The following is a 22896-nucleotide window of genomic DNA, read 5'->3' as shown; positions in this document are numbered from 1 at the left end:
TCTGTTACAAACATGTTTGATTTTCACCGATCGTCCGATTCCTGATCGGGAGGTAGTCGTGAAAAGCCAGTCCCCCCTCCTCCCCCCCTCTACGATCAAGCCCGATTCAAAAGAAGAATCGGCCCGAAAAGGGGAAAAACTCGTACAGTGTACGCCCGGCTTAAGTCTATAAATCACTGAAAGGCTTAGCCCCTAAATACAACCATCCAGACCACTCAGGTCTTCTGGCTCCAGCCTACTCTGCATACCTAAAACCAGAACCAAACACAGTGAAGCAGCATTTAGTTCCTATTCTCCAGAAAACTGTAAAAGTGTGGAAAGCCTGAGTTATTTTAAATCAAGATTAGGAGTGATTTTTACATTGGTTTAGCTTTTTTTTCTTGGCTTGTTTGGCCCAACTGCTCCAATACGGCGAGGTAAAGAAAGCGCATAGAAGTCAACTGTTTTACACCGACTCTCCCTCAGAGGGACCACATAATTTCTTTGAAGAGTTTTGATTGGCTGATACAGGTTTTAGCTGTGCGCTAAACCGCCCCCTACGTGTTTGTCATGTTCAAAACAACGCTCAGTGGCGTATTTGGGTGGGTTCATATGGATGAAAAATTATCAAAAAACTATCCTATGTGAATGATATTATTATTTAAAACGAATGTAAGGGAGATATTTGTTTTTATAAAGACCCAGATATGTGTGTACAAGGCAACAAATACACCAATCTTTTGTTGCCATTGACCAAGATAATGTTTTGTCCTTGATCTCTCTTTTCACAGGACTGCAGCTGACAAAGGATCATTTGGTTTTCTGAAATTTTTGGACACAAATTGAATTAAAATAAAAAAAGCTTTTTATATTTTTCACCTAAATCATATTATAAATGTATTTAGTTTGTTGGTCACTGTGTCTGTAGTTTTTCATTATTTGGGTAAAAGGTAATATGAAAGTCTGCCATAGACTGGCGACCTGTTCAGGGTGTACCCCGCCTCTCGCCCATCGACAGCTGGAGATGGGCACCAGTAGCCCTCGCAAAGGCTTTCTTCTTTAATCAATCCAGACTAGTATAAACTTTATTGAATTGTTTAGAAACAGAAACAATGTTGGGAAAGGGGGGGGGGGGGAGTCTTATTATCAGTCTTTCCAGAAACAGTGAGTAAAGCTGAACATGTCCAAATAATCTCTGTTGGCTGAATAGAGGACACAATTATATGGAGAGAAAATTCACTCCATAGAATTAGACAGGATCGGAGACGATAGACGGTTTAAAGTGATTTTCCAAAGAGGAGTTGATAAATATACCTCCCTAAATGCTCTAACCCTATGGATAGATGGCATTCATAGTTAAGGACTAAGTCCCTCTATATTGGCCTGTGAACACATGAGGGTTTTGTCATTAATTGGGTCTAACTAGAGGTTGGATTTTACTAAAATGTTTAGTGTGAGATAATTAAATAACTAGTTTGAGTGAGATAGATAGATAGATAGATAGATAGATAGATAGATAGATAGATAGATAGATAGATAGATAGATAGATAGATAGATAGATAGATAGATAGATAGATAGATAGATAGATAGATAGATAGATAGATAGATAGCATTTGTGCATGACCTAATATGAGACCTTAGAATCAATGTAATGCGTCCTAAAAAAGTGTACGTTTAGTTGTGTTGTTGTTCCTCACAGGTTATTATTCCTCACATACAGCCAGAGGAGGATAATAACTGGGAATGTCCATAGAGAGCTGAAAGACTGTGTGCTTGTGCTCATTGGTTCCTCCCACTGCATTACGCAATACCACAAGTAAGAGTGAAGTACAGTCTAGGCAAAGCTGTGGCTTGATAATTATCCGACTATTTGGGGAAATACTTTTTAGAGAGCTTTTTGCTAGAACCGAGGGGAATCCTCCACACCAGCTGGAGGTGGGAAACCCCGTTTTAAAAAGTTTTTGGGGAATCCCATTGTCCTCACAATCAAACACAGTTTGACAGAAAACAAAGAAAAGAAAAAAAAACCTCATACTGTATTTCCTGTGAAACAATGCCATGCAGTTTTGTTTAATTTAGTATAGTATCCATCTTTGCACAGACTATTCTTCCTGGGGTCCATATCACAAGCATTACAATAGAATCCCAGTATTGCAATTAAATAAAGAATACAGTAAACCAAAAAAAAAAAAAAAATAGAAACTAAAAAAACAGAAGTTGTGATAATAATGCACAATTTATATATTGTTATCCATGGTTTACATTTAAAACTTGTGTAAAATATTATTTTTTATTTAGTTACAGTGGGGGTTTTTTCACTACATTTTGTGAATATTTAAAACATTATCAGAAATTGCTACTTAGAGGTTGGTGGTATTTCTTTTATCCCTAAATGACCTGACGTACTTGCTCACTGCGTCCACTGAAGGGAAAGATTACGTCACACAATAGTCCAACAGCTTCCATGCTTTGGATGAGACAATAACAAAGCAGGACGCTGAGGGAGATCCCGTCCACACGGCTCGCCTTTTACAGGAAATGGTCAAGCGTAGAGAAAAATCACGTGGGGAAGCGGTTTCGGCTCCTCCCCCTCGTGTTTTCTGGGTGAAGAGGCTGGAGCCAAACAAGCAGCCGGCAGACACAGAGAGGCGCGTCAGGGAAGGAGCCCAGCTGGACCGCGTCGGGTTTTAACAACATGTCTGGATCAACAATGTGTATCGCTGCTTCTTCTCAGCGCTCTTATGGTGAGTCATGATTTAAACAAAAAAAAAAAATAATAATAATAATCAGCTTATATGTGTATTATGTAGTTTTAAAAGGAGACAGCTGTTAATTGGAAGAAGCTCGAAATACATTGATCGCTTATTATATCTGTTATAAAGGAGGTTTATAAATGATTATTCAACTTGAACTCTAAGGCGTTAGTTTTAATGTGGGGTATTTAGGCTGGGTTGTGCCCATGCATGCTGAGTAACCTTCACTCTATGGGTGTGTGTGTGTGTGTGTGGGGGGGGGGGGGGGGGGGCATCGCATTTACTTTCACTTTCGGCACGGGGTCTGAGAGAAACCTGACACGTAAAATAACGTTATTTACATTGTGAAAAGAATAAGAAGTGTGGTGGGGGGGGGGGGAAAAAACCCTCTGCACCTGCTGCCTCTGGAGCTCTGAATAGGTTGAATCTTTGGGACTTTCCAGCCAGAGCAGAGCCGTTTGTGGACTGAGGAAGTGAAGCTACAGCCGATACAGAAACTGCGCCAGAGATCACATGAGGTCACCGCTGTGATAATTAATGTGGGCATTTTTTTTTTCTTCTTCTTCTTCGTCTTCTGCTTTGCAGGTGCTGAGCACCGCTGAGCCTTTATGCGACCCCCTCACCCAGTATGAGGATAATGGAGTGTGCTGCAAGATGTGTGCACCAGGTATGTGAAGAGCAAACCCTTGGATCCATAAACGTGGCTTTTGTCGTGATGGTTGGTTTTGAGAAGGGCCCACATGCAGATTGGCTATACAGTCCTTTATTTTTAATAGAAAACATCCTTGGGGTACAAGGAGCCAAGGTTATAGGGTACAGACAGAGACACAAACAATGTAAACCAGTGCGCTTATATACTGAGGGATGAATGGAGAATGACATTGGAAGCAGGTGTGTCAATCAGGGGATAATAGTGTGCTCCTTTTATCCTCAGTAGTATGAAGTCTCGACCTCTAGGTTGGAAAATTGAACTGGAACGATCCCTAAAGTCGGTTTTACGGGCTGGAAAGTCGGTGCAACAGGATGGTACCTAACTTTAGCATTCAGGATGGCTGTTACTCACACCAATATTGAGTAAACCCTACTGCTCTCTATTATTTATGTAACATTTAGTCAGTCATTCAGGTGCTACCTTTAAGTGTTCATCAGACGGCGTGTTTCAGCTCCTTTTTATCTGCACAAAATACCGCCTAGAACAGCGTAATTGTCATTGTTATTGTTTTAACAGTGCGAGCGTCATATGTGTTTTTTTCCGACTGTCTGACAAGAGGGGAACTGGAACACAAAAAGGTGGCAATGACGTAAGCTGCTACCCGTTAGTTCCGATCTCCGAGGCAAAAAGAAACGCACAGTTAGGCCTACGTCGAGCAACCGAGACAGAAGATAAGAAGAGCAACAGAGGGAGGAGAGATTATTTAACCTGGATGGAGCTGAACAAAGACAAAGAAACAACCAAACCAAAGAGAAAAGTCTAACAGAATGTACAATGAACACAATAGTAAACTAAGAAACTGAACACAAAGGACTAAACTTATAAGGCAACACATTTTGGGAAAATGGTGAAAACAGAAACCCAAGCATCTAAGGATCATAACAGATCCGGCTTGCTTTGGCATCTCTTGTTGGGAACAGGCTTCCAATTCGACCGTGACCTTGACCAATAGATTTGGGGTTCAAATATGATATGCTGTAGATGAGCACTAGATGACAACATGATGCTATTGCAGTAGCAGAATAAAAATAATAATATAATCATCTTTATTGTAACTGCAACATAAATTCCGATGTTCTCTGCATTTAACCCGTCATTTTTGGGAGTGGCGGGCTGCCGCTGTGCGGTGCCCGGGGTCCATTCTGGGGCTAAGGGTCTTGCTCAGGGACCCAGAGTGGTAGTTAAACCCAGAACCTCCAGGACACAAGCACAATGCTCTAACCACTAGGCCACCACTCCCCTCACTTTAACTTGTGCTGTCACTTATTTTTCCTCTAGTCCTTTCCTTTCGCTTTCCCAGCCTTTGGATAATTCCCCATTTCCACAGCGGCATTTGGTCCTGAACTGTCCAGACTCATCTTTAAAGATGACACAAGACTCAAGGGACAGTAGACATGGTCCAATATGGGATTCACCAGTATTCCTGTGGCATTATAGCCTTTATTGAAAATACTAAAATAAAACACAACTAACCTGTTTGCTGGTATTTAGGAGGAAAATCACCAGTTATTTCTCCTGCGTGTAAAGTAATACAGCACATCGAGTATCTCAGTTATTTCTGGGTAAAACCGGTTACACCACATTTTGCCTTCAGGACTCTCTTATGCCTTGGGTTCGGTTGGGTGTCAGAAATATTCCACTGACACTTTGGTCCATTTGGACATACTAGCATCACAGTTGCCACAGATCTGATGGCAACGCAATCCAAAATAATCCTTATGGGAATCTGTCATTTCCACCACATGCCTGAGGTGCTCTGTTGGATTGAGATTTGATGGCTTTGGAGGCCATTGGAGTACAAAAAACTCTTCATTGTGTTTAAAATTATTTGAGCATCGTGACATGGTGCATTACTCTACTGGAAGTAGACTGAAGAAGTTGGGTACGCTGTGGTTATAAAGAGATGCACATGGCAGCTATGATACTCGGGTAGTCTTTGGTTATTAAACAATGCTCATGTAATGCTAATTTCTGCTAATTTGCTCAGCGTGTGCCAAGAAAATATTCCCAATACCATTACACCACCAGCTGCGGCCTGAGCAGTTCAGATAAGGCAGGATGGATTTATGCTTGTTAAGCCCAAAATTATATACATATCTGGCAAATTTAGCTTTTTACCCCCCCTGATTTCTTCACACTGGAAGTAATGGAATCAATGTTTTGTAGTGGACCAGCCAGAGTTCATGCATTATCCATCACCCCCTCTGGTGCCTATGTCCATTGGTCAGTGGGTGCGATGAGGGGTGCACCATGAACAGGTTGCATGTCTATAACAGTTTAAGCCATACCAAAAACTATAAAAAGCATAATATCATCAGCAAATAGTTGCACAAAATCTAGCCAGCTCAGACAGTAGATTTGGGCTTCGATATTATGCTGATGTGTTTGCTTGTTTTTTTTTTTGCTGAATTCTGCAGATCCTTGCTTTTCCATGGGGAAAGCAAGGATCTTAGTTTCTCTGGTTGTGTTTTACTAACAACTAAGTTGCTCAGGAGATGCCGGCAGGAGTTTGTCAGTGTTGGGTACAAACAGGTTCTGCTGCTTCTCTATGTCAGAATAATTAGCTGTTTCATGTGCAGTTTAGAAAATAAACCGCTGTCCTATAACTTGTTTTGCAGGAACAAAAATGAACGTTAATAAATGTAATTCTCCAACCTGTGAGCCGTGTGCCCAAGACGAATATCATGATACGTACAACAAAGAAGAAAAGTGTAAACTCCAGCCATATTGTGACCCAAGTAAGACCCCTGCACAGTTCACACGAGTTTGCACTTTCTTTTATTGGATGGCTTTTATAAGTGTGGTCCCTTTTTTTCTTTTAGATAAAAATTTTGAGGCTCCTGACCATCATAAAGAAAAAAGAACCATCTGCACGTGCAAACAAGGGTTCCACTGCTCAGGCGAAAGTTGTTCATCCTGTGTACCGCACAAGCTTTGTGGGCCAGGAGAGGAAGTTCTGCAGAAAGGTGGGTCAAAAACTCTGGGCATTTTTGTTTTGTTTTGTAATAACTTATATAATGATATAATGATAATATAAACTTATACAATATATATGTTTTTGCATAGCAATGAACAGGCTGTGCTTTTGTGTTCCTTTAAATAATCACACTTATGCATTCAGGAAACACAACCAAGGATACAGTGTGCCAACCCTGTCCAGAGGGGACGTTCTCCAATGACACCTCCATGGAGAAAAGCTGCGTTGAACACACAAAGTAAGGGCCCAACTCAAGTAGAAACTGAGGCAGCGGCACTAATAATGCTTTCCAGGTTTAGTGGGGTTCTCATAATCCATAAAATGTCTGCTTTCATATCAAATCTGATTTCTTTTACAACAGTGAATATTGAAAGTTTTAGCTTTTAGTTAATAATTTAATAACTACTCTGAGCTAATGTAGCAAATATAAAGTGTGTGTTTTTTTTACTTAATAAAAAATGTGTCTGATCAGAGAGCTGCTGTGCTTAGCTGGACCACTCATTCCCTGTCCTTCAATGTTTCCCCGCTTTGTCACATTACAGCCAAAAGCTTTGCTGTAAGCTATTGAGATCATTTTACAAAAGAAAATGGGAAAAGTGTGGCTTTGGCACCCACCTCTCTGAGACCATTAAAATCTGGTGCCAAGAAAACATTAGTGAACAAGAGGCACCTTGAAGATAGGGCTGGGCGATAAATCGATTTAATCGATTAATTCGAATTTACAATTCTTTAAGATTTCATTTTTGGAAAATCTGGATTTTATTTTGAACAGCATGTGATGCTGGATATATGTTTAGGCAAATATATTGTCAAAATAGTGTTAAGTGGAAACTTTTTTTACCATAATACGAGGTACTTCATTTACTTATTTACTTTTTTTTTTAACTTAATTTGAAGTTCACAAGTGCAGTGAAGCCTGTTCTTAGCTCAATGTGTAATACCACTACCAGCAAATGTTTTGTTATATTTTCATTGTTTATAATGGCACGGCTACCATCTTGTTTTACAAGCATGTTTCACAGCTTGCTTTTAATTGCACTTTGAATTCAGGTCAACTCCCTGACGAAATGGTTGACATAAATGCAAGGTTTTAAAATAATTTCTTTAATTTCTTTCTATTAAACAAAAAGGAGGAAAAAAATCGATTAATCGGATTTGGTATGATAAAATCGGAGATTTATTTTTTAATCCATATCGCCCAGCCCTACTTGAAGACCAGGGAACGCAGCAGACCGGTCAAAAATGAAGTTGTGGACAAGTTTGGAGCACACTTAAATTTTAAAGCTGTGTCCCAGGTGTTGAACATTTTACACAGCGCTGTTCAACATCTGAAAAGGGAGGGAGTATGTCACAACTGTGCGATCACATCCCCACTTATGTGGAGGAATTGCTGCAAAGTCTCAGAGCAATATGCTGGGCTTTTGACATAGCACCCCATAGAACAAGTATGCGGCTGTCCTGGAAGAAAAACCTGTTAGAGGCTTCAACAGACCCGAGTCTGGGTTCACCTTTCAGCTGAAAAGCAACAGAGGTGGTAAATTATAGAGGGATTGACATTAAAACCTAAATCCTGTTTAAAATGCAAAGCAAGATTTTGTGAACCAATTATTGTTTTCCATCCTCTTGACAGTTATGCTTTCCTTTGGGTTGATTTATCACATAACATCCCAACCACTTGCATTGGAGTTTGTGGTTGAATTGTGACAAAGCTCAATGGTTACATTTTACTCATTCGGATTTCACTAGTTGTCCAGAAATTGATGCGACTCACCACAGAAAGCAGGAATTAAACTCCACCTCTATGAAACTCTCTACAGATGTTCGCTGGGATTCAGCGCTGAACAACCTGGGACGGACCGATCTGACACCGTTTGCGGTGAGTTCTGTGTGACTCAAGGCTTCTCACCCTTACCTTACTTTTATCTGCAGCCTCCGCTGTGGTTAGAAATCGTGCCGAGTGTTGCTCAGAACGAAACCGTCTCACAGGCCGCCCTGGAAACCTGTTGGTAATGTGGTCTTGGGCGTGGAAGCATCAGATTTTACTAGTACATAGTACTATATATTATTATATTACTTCTGTGTGTACAGCTGTCGAAAAATTTTAAATACGTATTTTTTATAAAACAGATAGGACTTTCTGTGTTGCTTATCCCTGTCTGCTTCTCTTCCAGTGGCCAACAAGCGGGTCCATGTAGCTCTTGCCACAGGATTGGCCATCTTCCTGCTAGCTTTAATAGGTGGAGTTGTTCTGTATTGCCGAAGTAAGCTCCCCTCTCATTGTTCCTACCATGCTGCAAATGGCGGTAATCCACAACCTAACGTGTGTTTTTCTCTTTTTTTTTTTTGCTAGAAAATTCAAGTTTTGAGAACGGGAAAAAAATGGTAAATGTAAGTTTGATTCTAACGCACTCATGAACAAATTTAAGTGACAACGGGCCACACTTTCTGTTTAATTTGCACAGAAGTAAACAGGAAAAAAAATCGTAGACTATGAACACACATTCAGCATCGATACAGTTCACAGAAATTAAAGAGTAGCTCAAATAATATGAGCGGAATATCGTAAAACATTAGAGATGGTGTCAACCCTTTGGAAGCTGTGGATAATTCAGCAAAATCCCGCTAAAACTTTATTGAAAGCTTTATGAAATTCTATTTTTGATGTAACAGCATAACCTCAAACAAAATATTTTTTATATTTATGTCAGTGGAAAAAAAACAGGATATTATTGAAAATGAATGGAGAAAAATAAATCACTTGTTGCCCCCCATGCTGTTAATACCCTAATAGTCCTAAAACCACGTTTGACCCTTAGTCTAGACATGTTTACAGCACACAAAAAGAGAGAAGTTTTTGTTTAATTTTTATTTTTTGCAATATGTTGTTGAATTTAAATTTTAACAGAAAAACACACACATTAGAATATTACAGTATCCTGGTACTTACTTGTATTTCTATGAAAGTCCTTCTTTGCACAGTCTCTTTCCAGACTCCTGAGGCTCATAACACAGGTTGTCTGGTGGATTTAAAGCGCAGGACTTAGAAATATCTGAAAGAAGGTTTATTTTACATCTGATGAGCATCCTGAAGACTCAGATTTTTGGTCAAAAGCACTTTTTGTAGAAGGTTCATATATTTTTAAGGGTTCCTAATGTCATGGAATCACAGATCCATCTCCGTTCTCAGCAATGTGCATGAAGGGCTTTTCTACGTATCCATTATTTGTGTTATGCCAACCTCGAGAGTCTGTTCTGGCTAAAGCCGAGAGTCCCACTTAAAGTCCCAGCTGAATTTAGCAGATTCCCCATAATTCTGCTTGTGATGGTGGGAAAGAAAATACTTTTTCCTGGCTTTTCTACCAGATAGATAAATAGAGATGCTTAGAAAGATTAAATGAATAAAAGAATGCAAACTTTTTTCAGACTAAATATGCTCAGATTAATCTTTTCCATTTGAGATGACGCTAATGCATTCATAGCTTGCTGTGGTGCCGGTTACTGTGGAGGGAGAATTGGGACGCTCCCGCGCTGCAAAGCTTGAACATTTTTGCTACAGCTTGTCTTGAGATTTGACACCGATGTTGTGATTCTTTTACCCCTAGAAATGTTTTACAGGTGTTATATCTAAATACCAGCGTTAGGTGTTTCTTTAGTATTTTGAAAGTTATTTCTATCATTAAAGTTTCTGGGGGGGAAAAGATTATATTATTTTATTGCAGTCCAGAAAACAGAGGTTGAGGTCTGGAAATAATTATTAGACCACCTGCTGGCTGTCATCAAAAACAATCATTATGCAATTAAGTACTAACCTGTGTATCGTGTGGCTAAAACAGACAGAAAAGAAACCATGGAGTGCCAAGAAGCAGGTTTTGGCAGTACAATGCCATAGCAATTGACGTAATTGTTATGGGATTGTACTGCGTTGTGTGTGTATATATTTACAGGACTAAGACTCACTTCAAGTGTAAAATTGTGTGGCAATCACTTTTAAATGTTAACCAACAAACGCAGACTAAATGCAGTTTGAATGGAGAACAGAAAAGTCTTAGGCCCATTAAAATGTTTTTATCCCTGAGGGAGTGTCTATAAATGAGATAAATCTGCTGGAACAGCTTTTATCCATGTGTAGGTCTAACTGATCTTCTGGTGTGCTCTCACAGGTCTGTGTTGAATGCATCGGGCCGACGGGAGAGGTGCCGAAATACGAGATAGAGGAAGAAACCAAAACGCCTATGATGGAAAGGACTCCGGTGGAAACCGAAGATTCAAGCATCCTTTCGGGGTGCTCTCCGGAAATCGGAAGAAGCGAGAACGGAAAGGTTGTGTGTCCCGTGGAGGAGGAAGGGAAATATGAATGTCTCTCCCGTCAGGAATCCCAAATTTCGGCCTCCTCTACCGTCAACTACAGCTAGTTACAGAACTGAAGATGATTTGTTGTGTCATACGAACGGACTTTCTCGAAGCTACACCCTGTATTTATTTGACTCTAATGTGCTTGTAAATTTTGCTGGTTCAACATGAATGATGCTGAATAATGTCTGAAATCTCGTGCGTGTTTTTCGTTTTTTGTTTTTTTTTTGTCATATGGTTACATGTTTTAATTTTTGTAATAAAACACACATATGCTATTGTTCATGTTTTTTGTATACTGCAGGAATAAGTTTCTGTACAGTAAACCGCATTAAAATTCATTCCTTTTTTAGACTTCTGTGCTTCATCTTTTTTTTTAATTGACCTAAATACAAATAAATGAAGTAGACAAATGTCTTGATTCTAAATACTTTAAATTTCCCTAACAAAACAAGGTGGCAACTTGTTAAGGTTGATTGGTGGATTTGGATCCACCACCAAGTTGGAGTAAAATTTGCCAAATTAACTTGTAGTTAGCTTTAACAGCATAGATATAGAGATAGGTCTCTATATCTACAGTTAATAGTGCATCCTGGGTTGTAGAAAATCAGTTCAATATAAGAGACAATTTCGGAAGGGGTTGATTAACATTCAAACTGCATTTAGTGTGGAAAAAATCTTAGAATTGTTTGATCTTGCCACATAAAGTGCCAAGTCATAGTTATTGGCAGCATTAGGGTAGATGTTTGCACAGGCCTTAAAAAAAGTTTTTATGGAGACTTGGCCACCCTGATTTGTCACTTTTAGCTGCTGTTCTCGAACAGGGAGCTTTGAGGATTTTTGTTCTACCTCCCTTAAATCACTAAACAATAAAATAACAACTATAGAGCACTTTTCATCTGCAACAAGGTGATTTAGACATTAAAAACAAAGCAGCAACTAATAACAAGATATACACGCTAAAACAAAAATATTCATAGGAACATAAAAAATAAAAGATCAATCAATTATGAGGCAAGTTTCTTCTGACTGGAAGTAATATTAATGTTTTTGGAGAGGCAACGACAGAATCCTGACTGGAACCCGAAGAGAAGATTCGATGGGAGCGATTAGGGTGATGGCCAGTAGGCCTTCCAGCCTCAGAGACTTGGAGCTCATCCCCAAAGATAAATCCTGAAAATATGAATGGAAACATGCAGACAGCTGGGCAGCAGCTGCAATGCCAACAAGGATTCTCCCATTGATTATTCTGCCATTTTCTGCCATTTTCAATAACATTTTAAAAATAAAACAATCCTCTTTTTCTCCAAGACTTATGCTCTCTTTTTTTCCTAACTTTTGAGAGATTCCTGACTCGTTTCCTATTAAAAACCAACTTTGCAGATAGAAAACTGATCATTTTAAACCCGTCTGGGGTGTGAATAATAATGGGCTTAACTATATCAATTTCAGCTGAATAGAAGCGTTTTGCACCTGCATGGCTGCTGAGGAGATCTTCACTGTATCTCTTATTTCAGTTATTAACAGAAGACCTCCCTTATAATACCTGAGGAGACCGGCAGGCCTGGAGGACAAAAGCAAAACGGAGTAATAGGGTTAACGAAGACTAATAAGAGTTTTAAATACTAGGAGGAGGAGCCTAAAATAATTTCTAATCCTTCCTCTCAGCATCTTTCATATTGGTGGATGGTGGTGCTGCCAAGATAAACGTCCCAGCGTTGTCTTCTGGAGTTTAGATGTAAAAATATGAGCAAGTTTAGTCAAGAAGTCATTCTCTTGTGGCCGTTTCACGACTCACGAGGATCAGTACACATCTGGCTTAACTAATTACTATGTTCTCTTGTTGTTCCCATTTTAGGAGTAAATAACAGAAATTGGGCAACATTACATTCCAGGGAAACAGGAAGTTGTGGATTTCTGAGTAAAGGTACCAGGGCACTTTGGTTGACATTAAAATGAGCTATAAATTTAATTTATCTTAAATTCTTTGCTTTAATTGTTTGTGTTCATAGTTATAACCAACTACAATAACTGTAGCACAGGTTATTTCTTTTAATAACAGTTATCCCACACACACACACACACACACAAAACCAAATTAATGCATTTTTCAGGGTACTGGAGGTGTGCTACTACGATAAAAGATGAATTTATTTTCAGATGTGTTGCACACCTTTAAAGGGGAAGGGAGGTGCCTCTCTTGCAGTTACTTGTTTTATCCACAAGGCGGCGCAAGTGGCTTGCTGTTAGCCAGGACCAGAGCTGCGGCCTGTAGGAGCGGATGCAAATCCACCAATCAGGCTTATCATTATGACCACCGACATGTGAATTAAATAACACGATTATCTCTTTATTATACCACCAGTTAGTGAGTGGGATGCACTAGGGGAGAAAACAACAAGTTTTGTCCTTTAGTTAGAAGCAGAGGAAAGCAAACAACATCCAAGGAAGCAGTCCGAGGAAGGAACAGCCTGGCGGCAGGGTCAAAGCCTAAGCACACCCTGCAGAACAAAGAAAATGACTCTTTTACTTGAAGCTCTGAGAGCAGGAGCAAAGTTCTTTTGGGGGCAGAACATTTCATGTTTCACTGAAGCTCCTGGCTGGGAAGTCTGCCCATGTCTCTCCCGGTGCAGCACACACCTTTCATATTTCTCTGACACCACACAAGAAACATGTTCTGGACAGAAAACGCATTAAAAACAAGCTGCATAAACTCCAAAAGCAAGAGTTTGTTTGTTCTTGTGGATCATCTGTTAGCACTCATTAGTGCACTTGGGGAGCAATAGTTGGCAAAAGCAGTCCAATCCAACAGGCCACATGGGCTAGAGCCACTATAGCTGTTTAAAAAACTGATCCTGATAGAAAGGTGTCAGGGCATCACAGTTTGTCTCATCAGGGGCTTCAGGGCTGCAGAGTAGTCATAGGCGTCTATGCTAAAAGCTCCATCGATGGGAACATGATAGGCAGAACTGGACTATGGAGCACTGGAAGAAGGCCAATGACTTCAGAACGCACTTTAATAAGAAGCTAGGTTGGCAGAGGTGGTTTGATGCTCCATGTTACCCTCCTTAGCAAACTCATAATCAGAATCACCTTTATTCGCCTGGTGTGTGCACACAGATGAGTAATTTGACTCAATGTGCTCACTTATACCATAATACAATAACACAACCATGCAGCAATAGAAATCAGTTGTAGAGAACAAGCACGCTATAAACAAAGCAGGCAAATTGAGACACTAACGCAGAGTGCAGAGGATGCAGGAGTAAATATTGTCTCCGCTGTTGTGATTATTATGTACGTGTCAGAGGTGGAAGTGTTGTGCAGATGCACACACACATACAAACATACCAGAGAATGTGCAGAGAATGGGAATGTGGGAATAAACTAGTAACAATTGCAGTGTTGCGTACGTGAGGTCGTTGGATTTGGTACACAGTATATTCAATAGGAGTGGGTCAGCCTTTTAGGGCAGAAGTATTTTAGGCTGGTTATCTCTGCAAATCGTCCCCCCCCCCCCCCCCCCCCCCCCCCCCCCCCTGACACAATGCCAAATGGTTCAAGTATGATTTCAGGAGCAGAACAAAATTAAAATGTTCCACCTCCTAATTCCTCAAATATCAGTTCAATCAAGAATTTGTGGGTTGTGCAGGACAAACAAGTCGGATCAATGCAGGCCCCTCCTAATTTGCAGAACTTCATGGATCTGCTCCTGACATCTTGGTGCCCGACACCACAGCAGAACCTTCCCATTTAAAGTCCTAAATTTGAATTTGTCTGCAGTGGGAACTTTTATAAGATCTGAAGACCTTGATGGTTTGATGTAAACTCATACTGAAGCTTACCACTCCCTAAATCTGGCTCATCAACCTGTAGAAGAATGTTGTCTGTCTAAAATATTAATCTTCGAAATTAAATTATATAAATAAAATTGAATTAAATTAAATGGTAGTTAAATTTGATTTTACACAAAACTCTAATTTTAATTAGTTTAATTATTTAACTGGGCAATGCCAGCAATACAAATTCCTTTTTAACATGGATGTAGATAGAAATTAGCAAAATGTAAAAAATATATAATTTTTTTCCTCCAAATGTGTCCTTCATAAAGTCATGCAGAAAATAAGTTACACTTTTGAACATTTAAATATTGTAAAAGTATTGATCGTGCTATATGTCTTACATAAGTTGAGTTAAAAGTGCATGAAAGGAAATGGTTTATAAAAGTGATAAATGCTATTTAAGTGAGCAATATTTTTAATTTTCCTTTATTTTCTCTCATACCAATCAAGTCCTTTGGGTGGAATAACATGATGAACACATACCCATAAAGGTCTAATATATAAATTATGATACATAAAAGTAAAAACATCAAAGTGCTCGTTAATAAAATGGTTTTGAAAAACATCCAAAAAAAGTAAATTTGGTAATATCTATGATTTTCTGGCTATTGTTTCATGTATCAGACTTTAAATGTTTTGGTGAATTTAATGGACGACTTGTTGCAAAGGTTTCGCAGACTTGGATTTGATGCCCAAATAAAATGCTCCGTTTACATTTGTGCTTTTAGTTATTAAACTATCTACTGTCACGCATCGAGTTCTTACGCCAGAACAACAAAGACACCTTAAGTTTAGAAGAAGCCAACGTTTATTTTAACAAAATACTTCTTTATGGTTAGACAAAGGAAATATAATTTACATCATCCAGGTGGAAAAATACATCTACATTTATTTACAGCGACAGAAAACATCCTTATTCTTTGGTCTCCCGACAGATTTTCATTTCATAGCAAACTTCAGGAAGTCCATGAGGTTTGAAGGTTTATAAAGTGCAAAAAGCTTTGTTTTTCAGAAACCGTCTTTAAACCAGGTCGGATCAGACTATTTCATGAGTGGTGTAGTAAGCCGGAACCAACAGTCCGGTCCGTGAAGCCCAGTCTGCCCAGAGTCTCCCAGCAGGGTGGTAAAAGCTGTCCAGAGGTTTCTTCGACGTCTCTGAGGTGGCGGTCTCTGCCAACGACCATATTTTGGGTTTCTGACTGATAATGTTCTCTTTTCTTTCTGAAGCCGGGGGCGTGTCGTCGGAATCGCTGTCTCCAGCTTTCTTCTCCGGTCCGGCGTCGCCAACCTCCTGCACCTCCAAGCGCTCCTCTGCAGCCGCGGAGCTCTCTGGCTCCGGCTCGCCTGCAGCCGCTCGGCCTCTGTGATGGTCTGCGTCGTCGTCTCGCTCCTCCAGGGAGCGCTTCTCCGGGGGGCCCTCCTCTTCGTCGCTCTCGCCCTCCTGCTCCTCGTCCTCTTCGTCAGACTTGCCTTTGGACGCCCAGCTGACCCGGTTCTCCTTCTTCAGACGCCGCCTGGCGTTGGCGAACCAGGTGGAGACCTGCGTCAGGCTCATCTTGGTGATGATGGCCAGCATGATCTTCTCGCCCTTGGTTGGGTACGGGTTCTTCAGGTGCTCGTTCAGCCAGGCCTTCAGCGCGCCGGTGCTCTCCCGGGTGGCCACCTTGGCAACCCTGCCAAGGTCCTCGGCGGCGCCCGGACGGTAGGGAGGGTAGAGGACCCCGCCGCGGGCCAGGAGGGCATGGTGATAAGGAGAGGGGGCCTTCAGGTCGAAGCCGCTGCTCTGGAAGACAGGAAGAAGAAGCATGAGAGCAAGTTGAAGACCGTGGAAGCAACCAGAGCCGGGTATCATTGAACCACTTCACTTTTACATAGAGTAGGTCTATTTTATTAATTATTTTATTATTCCAGCTGCTCGCGTCTGAGCCAGGAGACAGATTTCATGCTCGCTGTGACTATAGTGACGCAAATTGAGCAGATTATTAGGGGTCCTGTCGTTGCTTGTGAGCAAAACATCAAACATTGTCTTCCCCTGCTTTCCCACATCTGTAATAACATGGACGTGCTTAGATGGAACTCTGCGTAGAGACTCGTTTATTTCAAGCAATTATTGCTAAATATCAGCACTTTTCTAGCCTGGCTGGTAAATACATCCTATTTAAAACGCTGTGCAGTGAGGACACCATCAAATTAGGAGGGGGAAACCCTGCCAGATCAAAGCCTTTTATGGCAGCCAGTGGGGGCCGTCACAAATTTAGGACCTTATGACAAAAAATCTAAGTCATCCCGAAGTCTCATATATATAACATTTTGTTCTGGAGGGCCCCTTTCAGTCAGGGGCCCTTGGAATTGTCCTATGGCGCCCCTGATGGCAAAAAAGTCTTATTTCAGCATCTTCATCGGTGCAACAAAAAAACTCAATGGACTCCTGAGTTTATTGACCAAATGGCTCACTGTGTGTTTGTTTTGCATGCGTTCATTGCAGGGCTGCATGGAGTAAAAAAAAAGCGTCATTCAGAGATGTTGGTGGTTATGTTGATCCTTAAAAACGTCCCTATAGCGGGCTTCTGTGGACTTCTGCGGCATCCTGACTAAAAAATGCGATTTCTTCTACCAGAGTCTCCACCGGACACTTTGGCAAACCGTCAAAACAATTTGTCACATAATGTTTTTCTCAGTCCTCCAACCCCCACCTGGCTTTTAAAAAAAATGCATTCTTGCGGTTGTTTTGATGATGATACAGCGTCCTGATTTATTAAACAAGGATTTTTACGCAATTTCTTGACCACCTGGAGAAATGCTGACGTTACAGCTCACAAGTTACAATCTTGGGCACATTTTGGCAACAGGTCAGAAATCGTTGGTTCGGGGCGCAAATTTGAGTAGACTGGGACAAGTTTTGCGCATTTAAAGAAAAGAGAAAAGGAAGAGCAAAAATGAATCGTGGAATATTTGATGAGAGGTGAACTCACCATGTGCGCGACGTGCCTGTGGTTTGGATATGGGATAAAGTTGTATCCCTGAAGTCCTGAGTACGTTAAGGGAACTCCAGCTGCCATAGCCGCCAGATGCTGCGCCTGGTGCGCCTGCTGCTGCTGCTGCACACCCGGTGGACACCCCAGCACCGGGATCTGATATCCAGCCGGCATTACGAGGTTCCTCTCCAAGAAGAAATGTCCAAATCCAGTTGGCGATGCGGGCATCTTTCCTGTTTCCCAGCTGTTCCTTTAAAAGTCTGTGTGGGACTCCAGCCTCCCGGGTCTATTTATACACACCAAGGAGAAACTGGGGGGGGGGAGGTCCCACTGGTATTCTGACGACTCCTTTCAAAAGACATCCAGCTTTCACTGTCAGCAAATCCCATCAAAGCTTTCCGCTGTTCCTTTTAGCGCTTCTCATCGGCGATTTTTGCACAGAAGTAGCGATTCAAAAAATTTTTGCAACATTTTGCACGAATGCGTATCTATATCTATCCTTACATAACTCACAAAGATTGTCTAAATTAGTTGTTTTTTTTTTTTTTTTACTAAAACCGCAGCCTCCAGGTTACATTTACGCACAGAATTCATACTATTTAGACTCCACGTCTGTTTAAGGCGTTTAATTCCCTTCCCCAGACCGTTTGATGTTTTATGACGATTTTAACACATCTCATGTCTCGCACTGATCGACGAACACTCAAGAAAAAATGTCTCCAATTCAGTTAACAACCCCCTGCCAGTCTCTGCTGTGACACTTCCAGCGCCCACGGATCCCTCTTTTAGGGAATTGGATTAAACAGCGCAGAGGCACCAAACTTGCGCACACCAACAGCCACGAAACAGCGCCTTTACCGAGCAAAGTATCGCAAAAAAAAAAAAAAAAAAAAAAAAAAAAAAAAAAAAAAAAAAAAAAAAAAAAAAAAAAAAAAAAAAAAAAAAACGCACTTATTGCACTGGGGAAATTGCTTCAACATGGCTTTCTCTGTGTCTCTGCAGATCCATGAAAGAACCGCGGCAGCTTGTTCCTTCTCTGCATGTCGATGGCGCTTCAATGGCTCTAATTAAAACGAGGTTAGGCCAAACAGGTGTTGACTAATGTATATGATAATTGTGAGATAACAGATGCAAAGTGTGTGTGTCCGTCAGAGATAAGAAAACAGATTACTCGACTTATTGTTCCTCCCTTTGAAAGAAAATCTGAGAATGAAATCATCAAAGGAAGCGCATCTTCTGCGTTATTATATTAGCAACCTTAGAGATGCGTCTGTGAAAAAGTAGGACAACTTCTACTAATGATTCGGCCAGAGAGTGACCCCCCCCCCCCCCCCCCCCAATTTTTATTTTTTATTAATTTCTTCTGATCTTTTGGAACTTTTAAATCTGAATATTCAGAAGAACACGTCATATATGCTCGAACATTTTAGTTTAAAAACTTTCTGATAGTCATAAATATTTCTGTGTCTGGCTGAAAATTAATTAAGATTGCATTATGAAAAAAAGTGTATTTCAATTAGAAAATACATTTAGTTTCAAAGTCTCCCTGTTTACTTTCGATTTACAGGACAGGAGCAGGCAGCAGATGCATCAAAAACCTTTAAATTATGTTTCATACAATAATATATTTTATTTTTAAGAAGATTTCTGTCCGTTGCACACTTGAACTTTAATGCATGTGTGCGCGCGTCCATTTGAAATGCAACTTGTCCTGAAGTCAGAATCCCTTGATGTTTCCTTTTTCATCTCTGCAAAGCAAAGTCTCTGTTACAAAGAAACTTTGATTGCTCACTGTCCTTTGATGGTGCAACATATCAGAGGCAAAGAGCTACCTTTTAACTCCATAACCCAAAACGGTGTCAGTTTGAGGCACGGTCGCAAGAGAAATGGCTGTTTAATGTCTTTGATTTCTGTTTAATTTGTTTTGCCTTGGTTCTGAAGAGTTCTCCTTGTTAAAAGGGAGACGTTTCTCTTTTGCTTGCTCGGGACGAGGGTTGGATCAATGATGTCTGCTGATTTCCTCGCTAGAGTCGGTTTTTTTTATGTTTACCCGACAATGGCTGTGATATAACTGGACTGAATTAGACTGGAACTGTGCTTGAATCTGGATTTGACCTCATTGGATTGTGTGTGAACGGACATAAGCTGAATCCTTTTCTGTGAAAATAAATTGCACTGCATTCAATGCAGGGCGGCCCGGTGGCACAGTTTGGTAGTCTGGAGGAAAAAAGGTCCCGATGATGTTTCTGCAGGGAGTTTGCATGTTCTCCCCGTGCATATATAGGTTCTCGCTGGGTAGTCCGGCTTCCTCCTGCAGTCCAAAAAACACAACTGTTATAGTTCTCTATAAACTGCCCTTAGGTATGAGAGCATGTGCTGGGTTGTGTGTCCAATGACTTCTGGAGATAGGCACCAGTCCCTTCTGAAACCCTGTAAGGACAAGCGGATGGATGAATGGATGGATGGATGGATGGATGGATGGATGGATGCATTGAATTAAAGAAACAAAATACACATTTGTTTTATCATAGGAGAGCAAAGAGATTTGGTGTAGTCATCTGAAAGTGATTGCAATGGTTGACATTCTTTTTTCTGGAATGGCACTAACTGTCATTTTCCTCTGGGATTATCAAAGTATTTCTGATTCTGATACCTTAAACTTTTTCATAAAGTATTTATGGAAGTACACCCAATACTTACACCTCCAGCTCTATTCAAAGCCACCCCCTACCTGCTTATTATTCCCTGTTTTCATACCATTCTTTTACCTTCATGGGTGGATTAATTCATTTCTTTGTCTGTGTGGATTACTTTGGTTGTCACTCACTTCTGGTGAGTTTCTCTTTCATGTCAACAGAACAATAAAATAATATATTCACTGAGAAACTTTTCTTTAGCCAGTTAACAAATGCTGTCGCTGTATATACAGTCATATTCAATGAATAAGAACATTTAAAAAAGGGCCTTTTTAGTAACTCAATTTACTAAGTGAAACCCATTACATAGACTAATCAAGCCTGTGTTTTCAAGCCTGTTACTTATTTTTCTGCTTATAGTTAATAAAAACAAATTACCTCTTTCTGAAAACTGAAATAAAAAATCTAATTTTAATACAGAAATGTAGGCTTGATGAAAAATACCTACTAAAATGTCATTATTTTAAAAAAAATCTGTTCTTGGAGAAAGGTTCTTTGCATAATTAATTTAAAGGTATCCATCAAAAATATTCAAACAGTGCTTCCGATTACACACGGACTCATTCATTAAAATAATTTAATTACATTTATTAGAATGACACCTGAAAACTCACCCACCTTAAAGTTTATGTAGTGTGGGAAAAAAATAGAAATTCTGTAAAAATGTATTAAGCTCTTACCTGAATCTTTTGTCTGTTTGTCCTAACAACATGTCGTGTGTTGAACTTAAATCTGTTTGGATGGACATCCGATTTGTCAGTGTTGAGCCATTTTTATCAAATAATAAATTAAACAAATCATCCTTCTGGTTGAAACGAATTAGCATTCATGAAGGAGGAGTGTGGAAAGGATTTTGCTGATCCAGCAAATCCAGTTGATTTTCATGCAAGATTTTGTCAAAAGTAAAGTAGGTTTTGATCAAGGTCCTGCATGTTGTGATTTCCTATTTAGATCAGATTTTTTTCATATTTTTTATAGGCCTGGAGTTTTTTTTTTTTTCTTTTCTATGACATCACAGACCAAAGTACGGGGCGAAGGCCATGATGCGAAGGAGAAAGAGCTGCTCTGGTAGCAACTGAAAGAAGTGGCAAAGGGGAAGGGAGGGGAGGAATTTATTAGGGTGGGGTCCACATGGCCCAAAGCAAATTTGTACAAGAGCCACAATGGGTTGACCAGAGAGCAAAGAGAAGAAGGCTTATAGCATCGGTAATCTTCATCTCCTAACACAAACAGCTCAGGGCTGCAGCTGTTGTCCTGCTCGTAGAACTCCTTTCATTCTCTTCCTCCTTCGGCAGCTCGGCCACAATGCAGGTGTTGGTCCTGCACCGACAGGTTTGGGCCGACCTGTTTGCTGCCGGGATGTTGGTCGTTTACAGGAGAGAGAAGTGGCCAAATGGAAGACGATTGTCCTCAGAGACTGAAGAGATCCTACGAGATAGCGCAGAGGATGAAATTAGCCTTATCTCTGAAAAACCCTCTTAATCCGGCGCTGTGTTGAAACTGTGCTTTCTGCGTCCTCCTTTATCTGCAAATCCTCCGCAGATTCCATGTTCTGAGCAACTAAACAAAAGGCAGGGGTTTGGGATAAAATGCAGGATGACAGTGCGAGCGATGCGGCGAGCAGATAAGGACAATAGCTGGAGGTGTGAGCTCTATTCAAGGCCATCCCCTACCTGCAGGCTGACAAAAGGGACTAAACATGCAATTAGAATGGCTCATAGGTGGGTGTGAACGGGACAACAAAAGCTCGGAGTGAATCCACACAGTCTTTGACACATTTTGCTTGTTAGTTTACTTTTGTGGGAGTTGATACCGAATCAAAGGAAAAAATGACAAGGTTCCATGCATGTGAGGCACAGGATGGGGCGGGTTTAAAGAGTGCCGATCTGGGTAGCGCTCAGTTCCAAGGGGGGGACCTATGTATGGAGTGTTTTCATAAGAGTAATAAAGTTATAAGAGTAGTAAAATTGATATATTAATAGAAATCTATTGTTATGGCCTGTTTAATCATGGAAAAGACAACTGAGCTGACTTAACAACCTCCATCAGGATGGCAGCCCACGCAAAATGTTGCCCAAAAGGCTGGTTCTTCACACAGTTCTGTATCCAAGCATTTAATTGGAAAGTTTAGTGGGAAAAAAAAAAACAATGTCGGAGGAAAATATGTACAAACAAAAAGGGATAACTGCTCGGTAGGTTTGAGCCAAGAACTGGGCTCTAACCACAGAGAATCTATGGCAGAGCCAACAATGCAGACAAGCCGCAGGCCGCTGTTAGAAACCTGGACTTTCTCAACATCTCAGCAGAACCACAGGCTGATCCTGCATTGGTGCAGTAATTCATGCACGAGGACCCCAGATCAAATACCGAGCTCATATATTCAACAGTAGAAGTATACATGCTTTTCAGTAGACTGACATTTCTGTATCTAAAAAGAAAAAAGAAGCATTTTTTTAACTTTCATCAGCAATATTCAGGTTTTCTGTAAACGTTAAAATCTATAAATGAGCTATGGCAGTTATAAATAAATACATCGCATTTGTATAATGAATTACAAACGAATTCTAATTTACTGAGATGGGCCCGTGTTGTTTAGAACATAAAACCCTG

General features: G+C 40.5%; 2 protein-coding genes across 3 annotated transcripts; one reads left to right on the top strand and one right to left on the bottom strand.

The window, feature by feature from the left end:
* The first annotated feature begins 2477 nt into the window (after positions 1-2477).
* Positions 2478-11051, top strand: cd40 (CD40 molecule, TNF receptor superfamily member 5). 2 transcript variants are annotated; one of them, XM_012863393.3, is made up of 9 exons: positions 2478-2725; positions 3320-3401; positions 6065-6184; positions 6269-6412; positions 6568-6661; positions 8241-8299; positions 8595-8684; positions 8774-8805; positions 10584-11051. In XM_012863393.3, exons 1-9 carry the CDS (start codon positions 2723-2725, stop codon positions 10833-10835), a joined length of 876 nt encoding a protein of 291 aa, XP_012718847.2. In that variant the 5' UTR covers positions 2478-2722; the 3' UTR covers positions 10836-11051. The 2 variants fall into 2 exon arrangements, with proteins under 2 accessions (XP_012718847.2, XP_012718839.2); XM_012863385.3 differs by having other exon boundaries at positions 2481-2725; positions 8774-8811.
* Positions 11052-15400: 4349 nt separating this feature from the next.
* Positions 15401-17882, bottom strand: irx7 (iroquois homeobox 7). The gene is made up of 2 exons (XM_012863315.3): positions 17588-17882; positions 15401-16398 (listed from the first exon to the last, which is right to left on the bottom strand). The coding sequence occupies exons 1-2, from the start codon at positions 17816-17818 to the stop codon at positions 15652-15654; spliced, it is 978 nt and encodes a 325-aa protein (XP_012718769.2). The 5' UTR covers positions 17819-17882; the 3' UTR covers positions 15401-15651.
* Between the last annotated feature and the right edge of the window lie 5014 nt (positions 17883-22896).

This window comes from Fundulus heteroclitus, chromosome 1 (genome assembly GCF_011125445.2).
Source record: "Fundulus heteroclitus isolate FHET01 chromosome 1, MU-UCD_Fhet_4.1, whole genome shotgun sequence".
NCBI classification, from domain to species: Eukaryota; Metazoa; Chordata; class Actinopteri; order Cyprinodontiformes; family Fundulidae; genus Fundulus; species Fundulus heteroclitus.
This window is presented reverse-complemented; position numbering and strand designations above follow the sequence as displayed.

What these genes read in the sequence shown, in the direction of transcription:
- cd40 (XM_012863385.3), top strand. An exon ending in CTGCAAGATGTGTGCACCAG is followed by an intron (nt 3,402 to 6,064) that starts GTATGTGAAGAG and finishes CTTGTTTTGCAG; the next exon opens with GAACAAAAATGAACGTTAAT. An exon ending in CCAGCCATATTGTGACCCAA is followed by an intron (nt 6,185 to 6,268) that starts GTAAGACCCCTG and finishes TTTTTCTTTTAG; the next exon opens with ATAAAAATTTTGAGGCTCCT.
- irx7 (XM_012863315.3), bottom strand. Translation starts at nt 17,818, where the DNA reads ATGCCCGCATCGCCAACTGGATTTGGACATTTCTTCTTGGAGAGGAAC. An exon ending in ACAGGCACGTCGCGCACATG is followed by an intron (nt 16,399 to 17,587) that starts GTGAGTTCACCT and finishes CCTGTCTTCCAG; the next exon opens with AGCAGCGGCTTCGACCTGAA.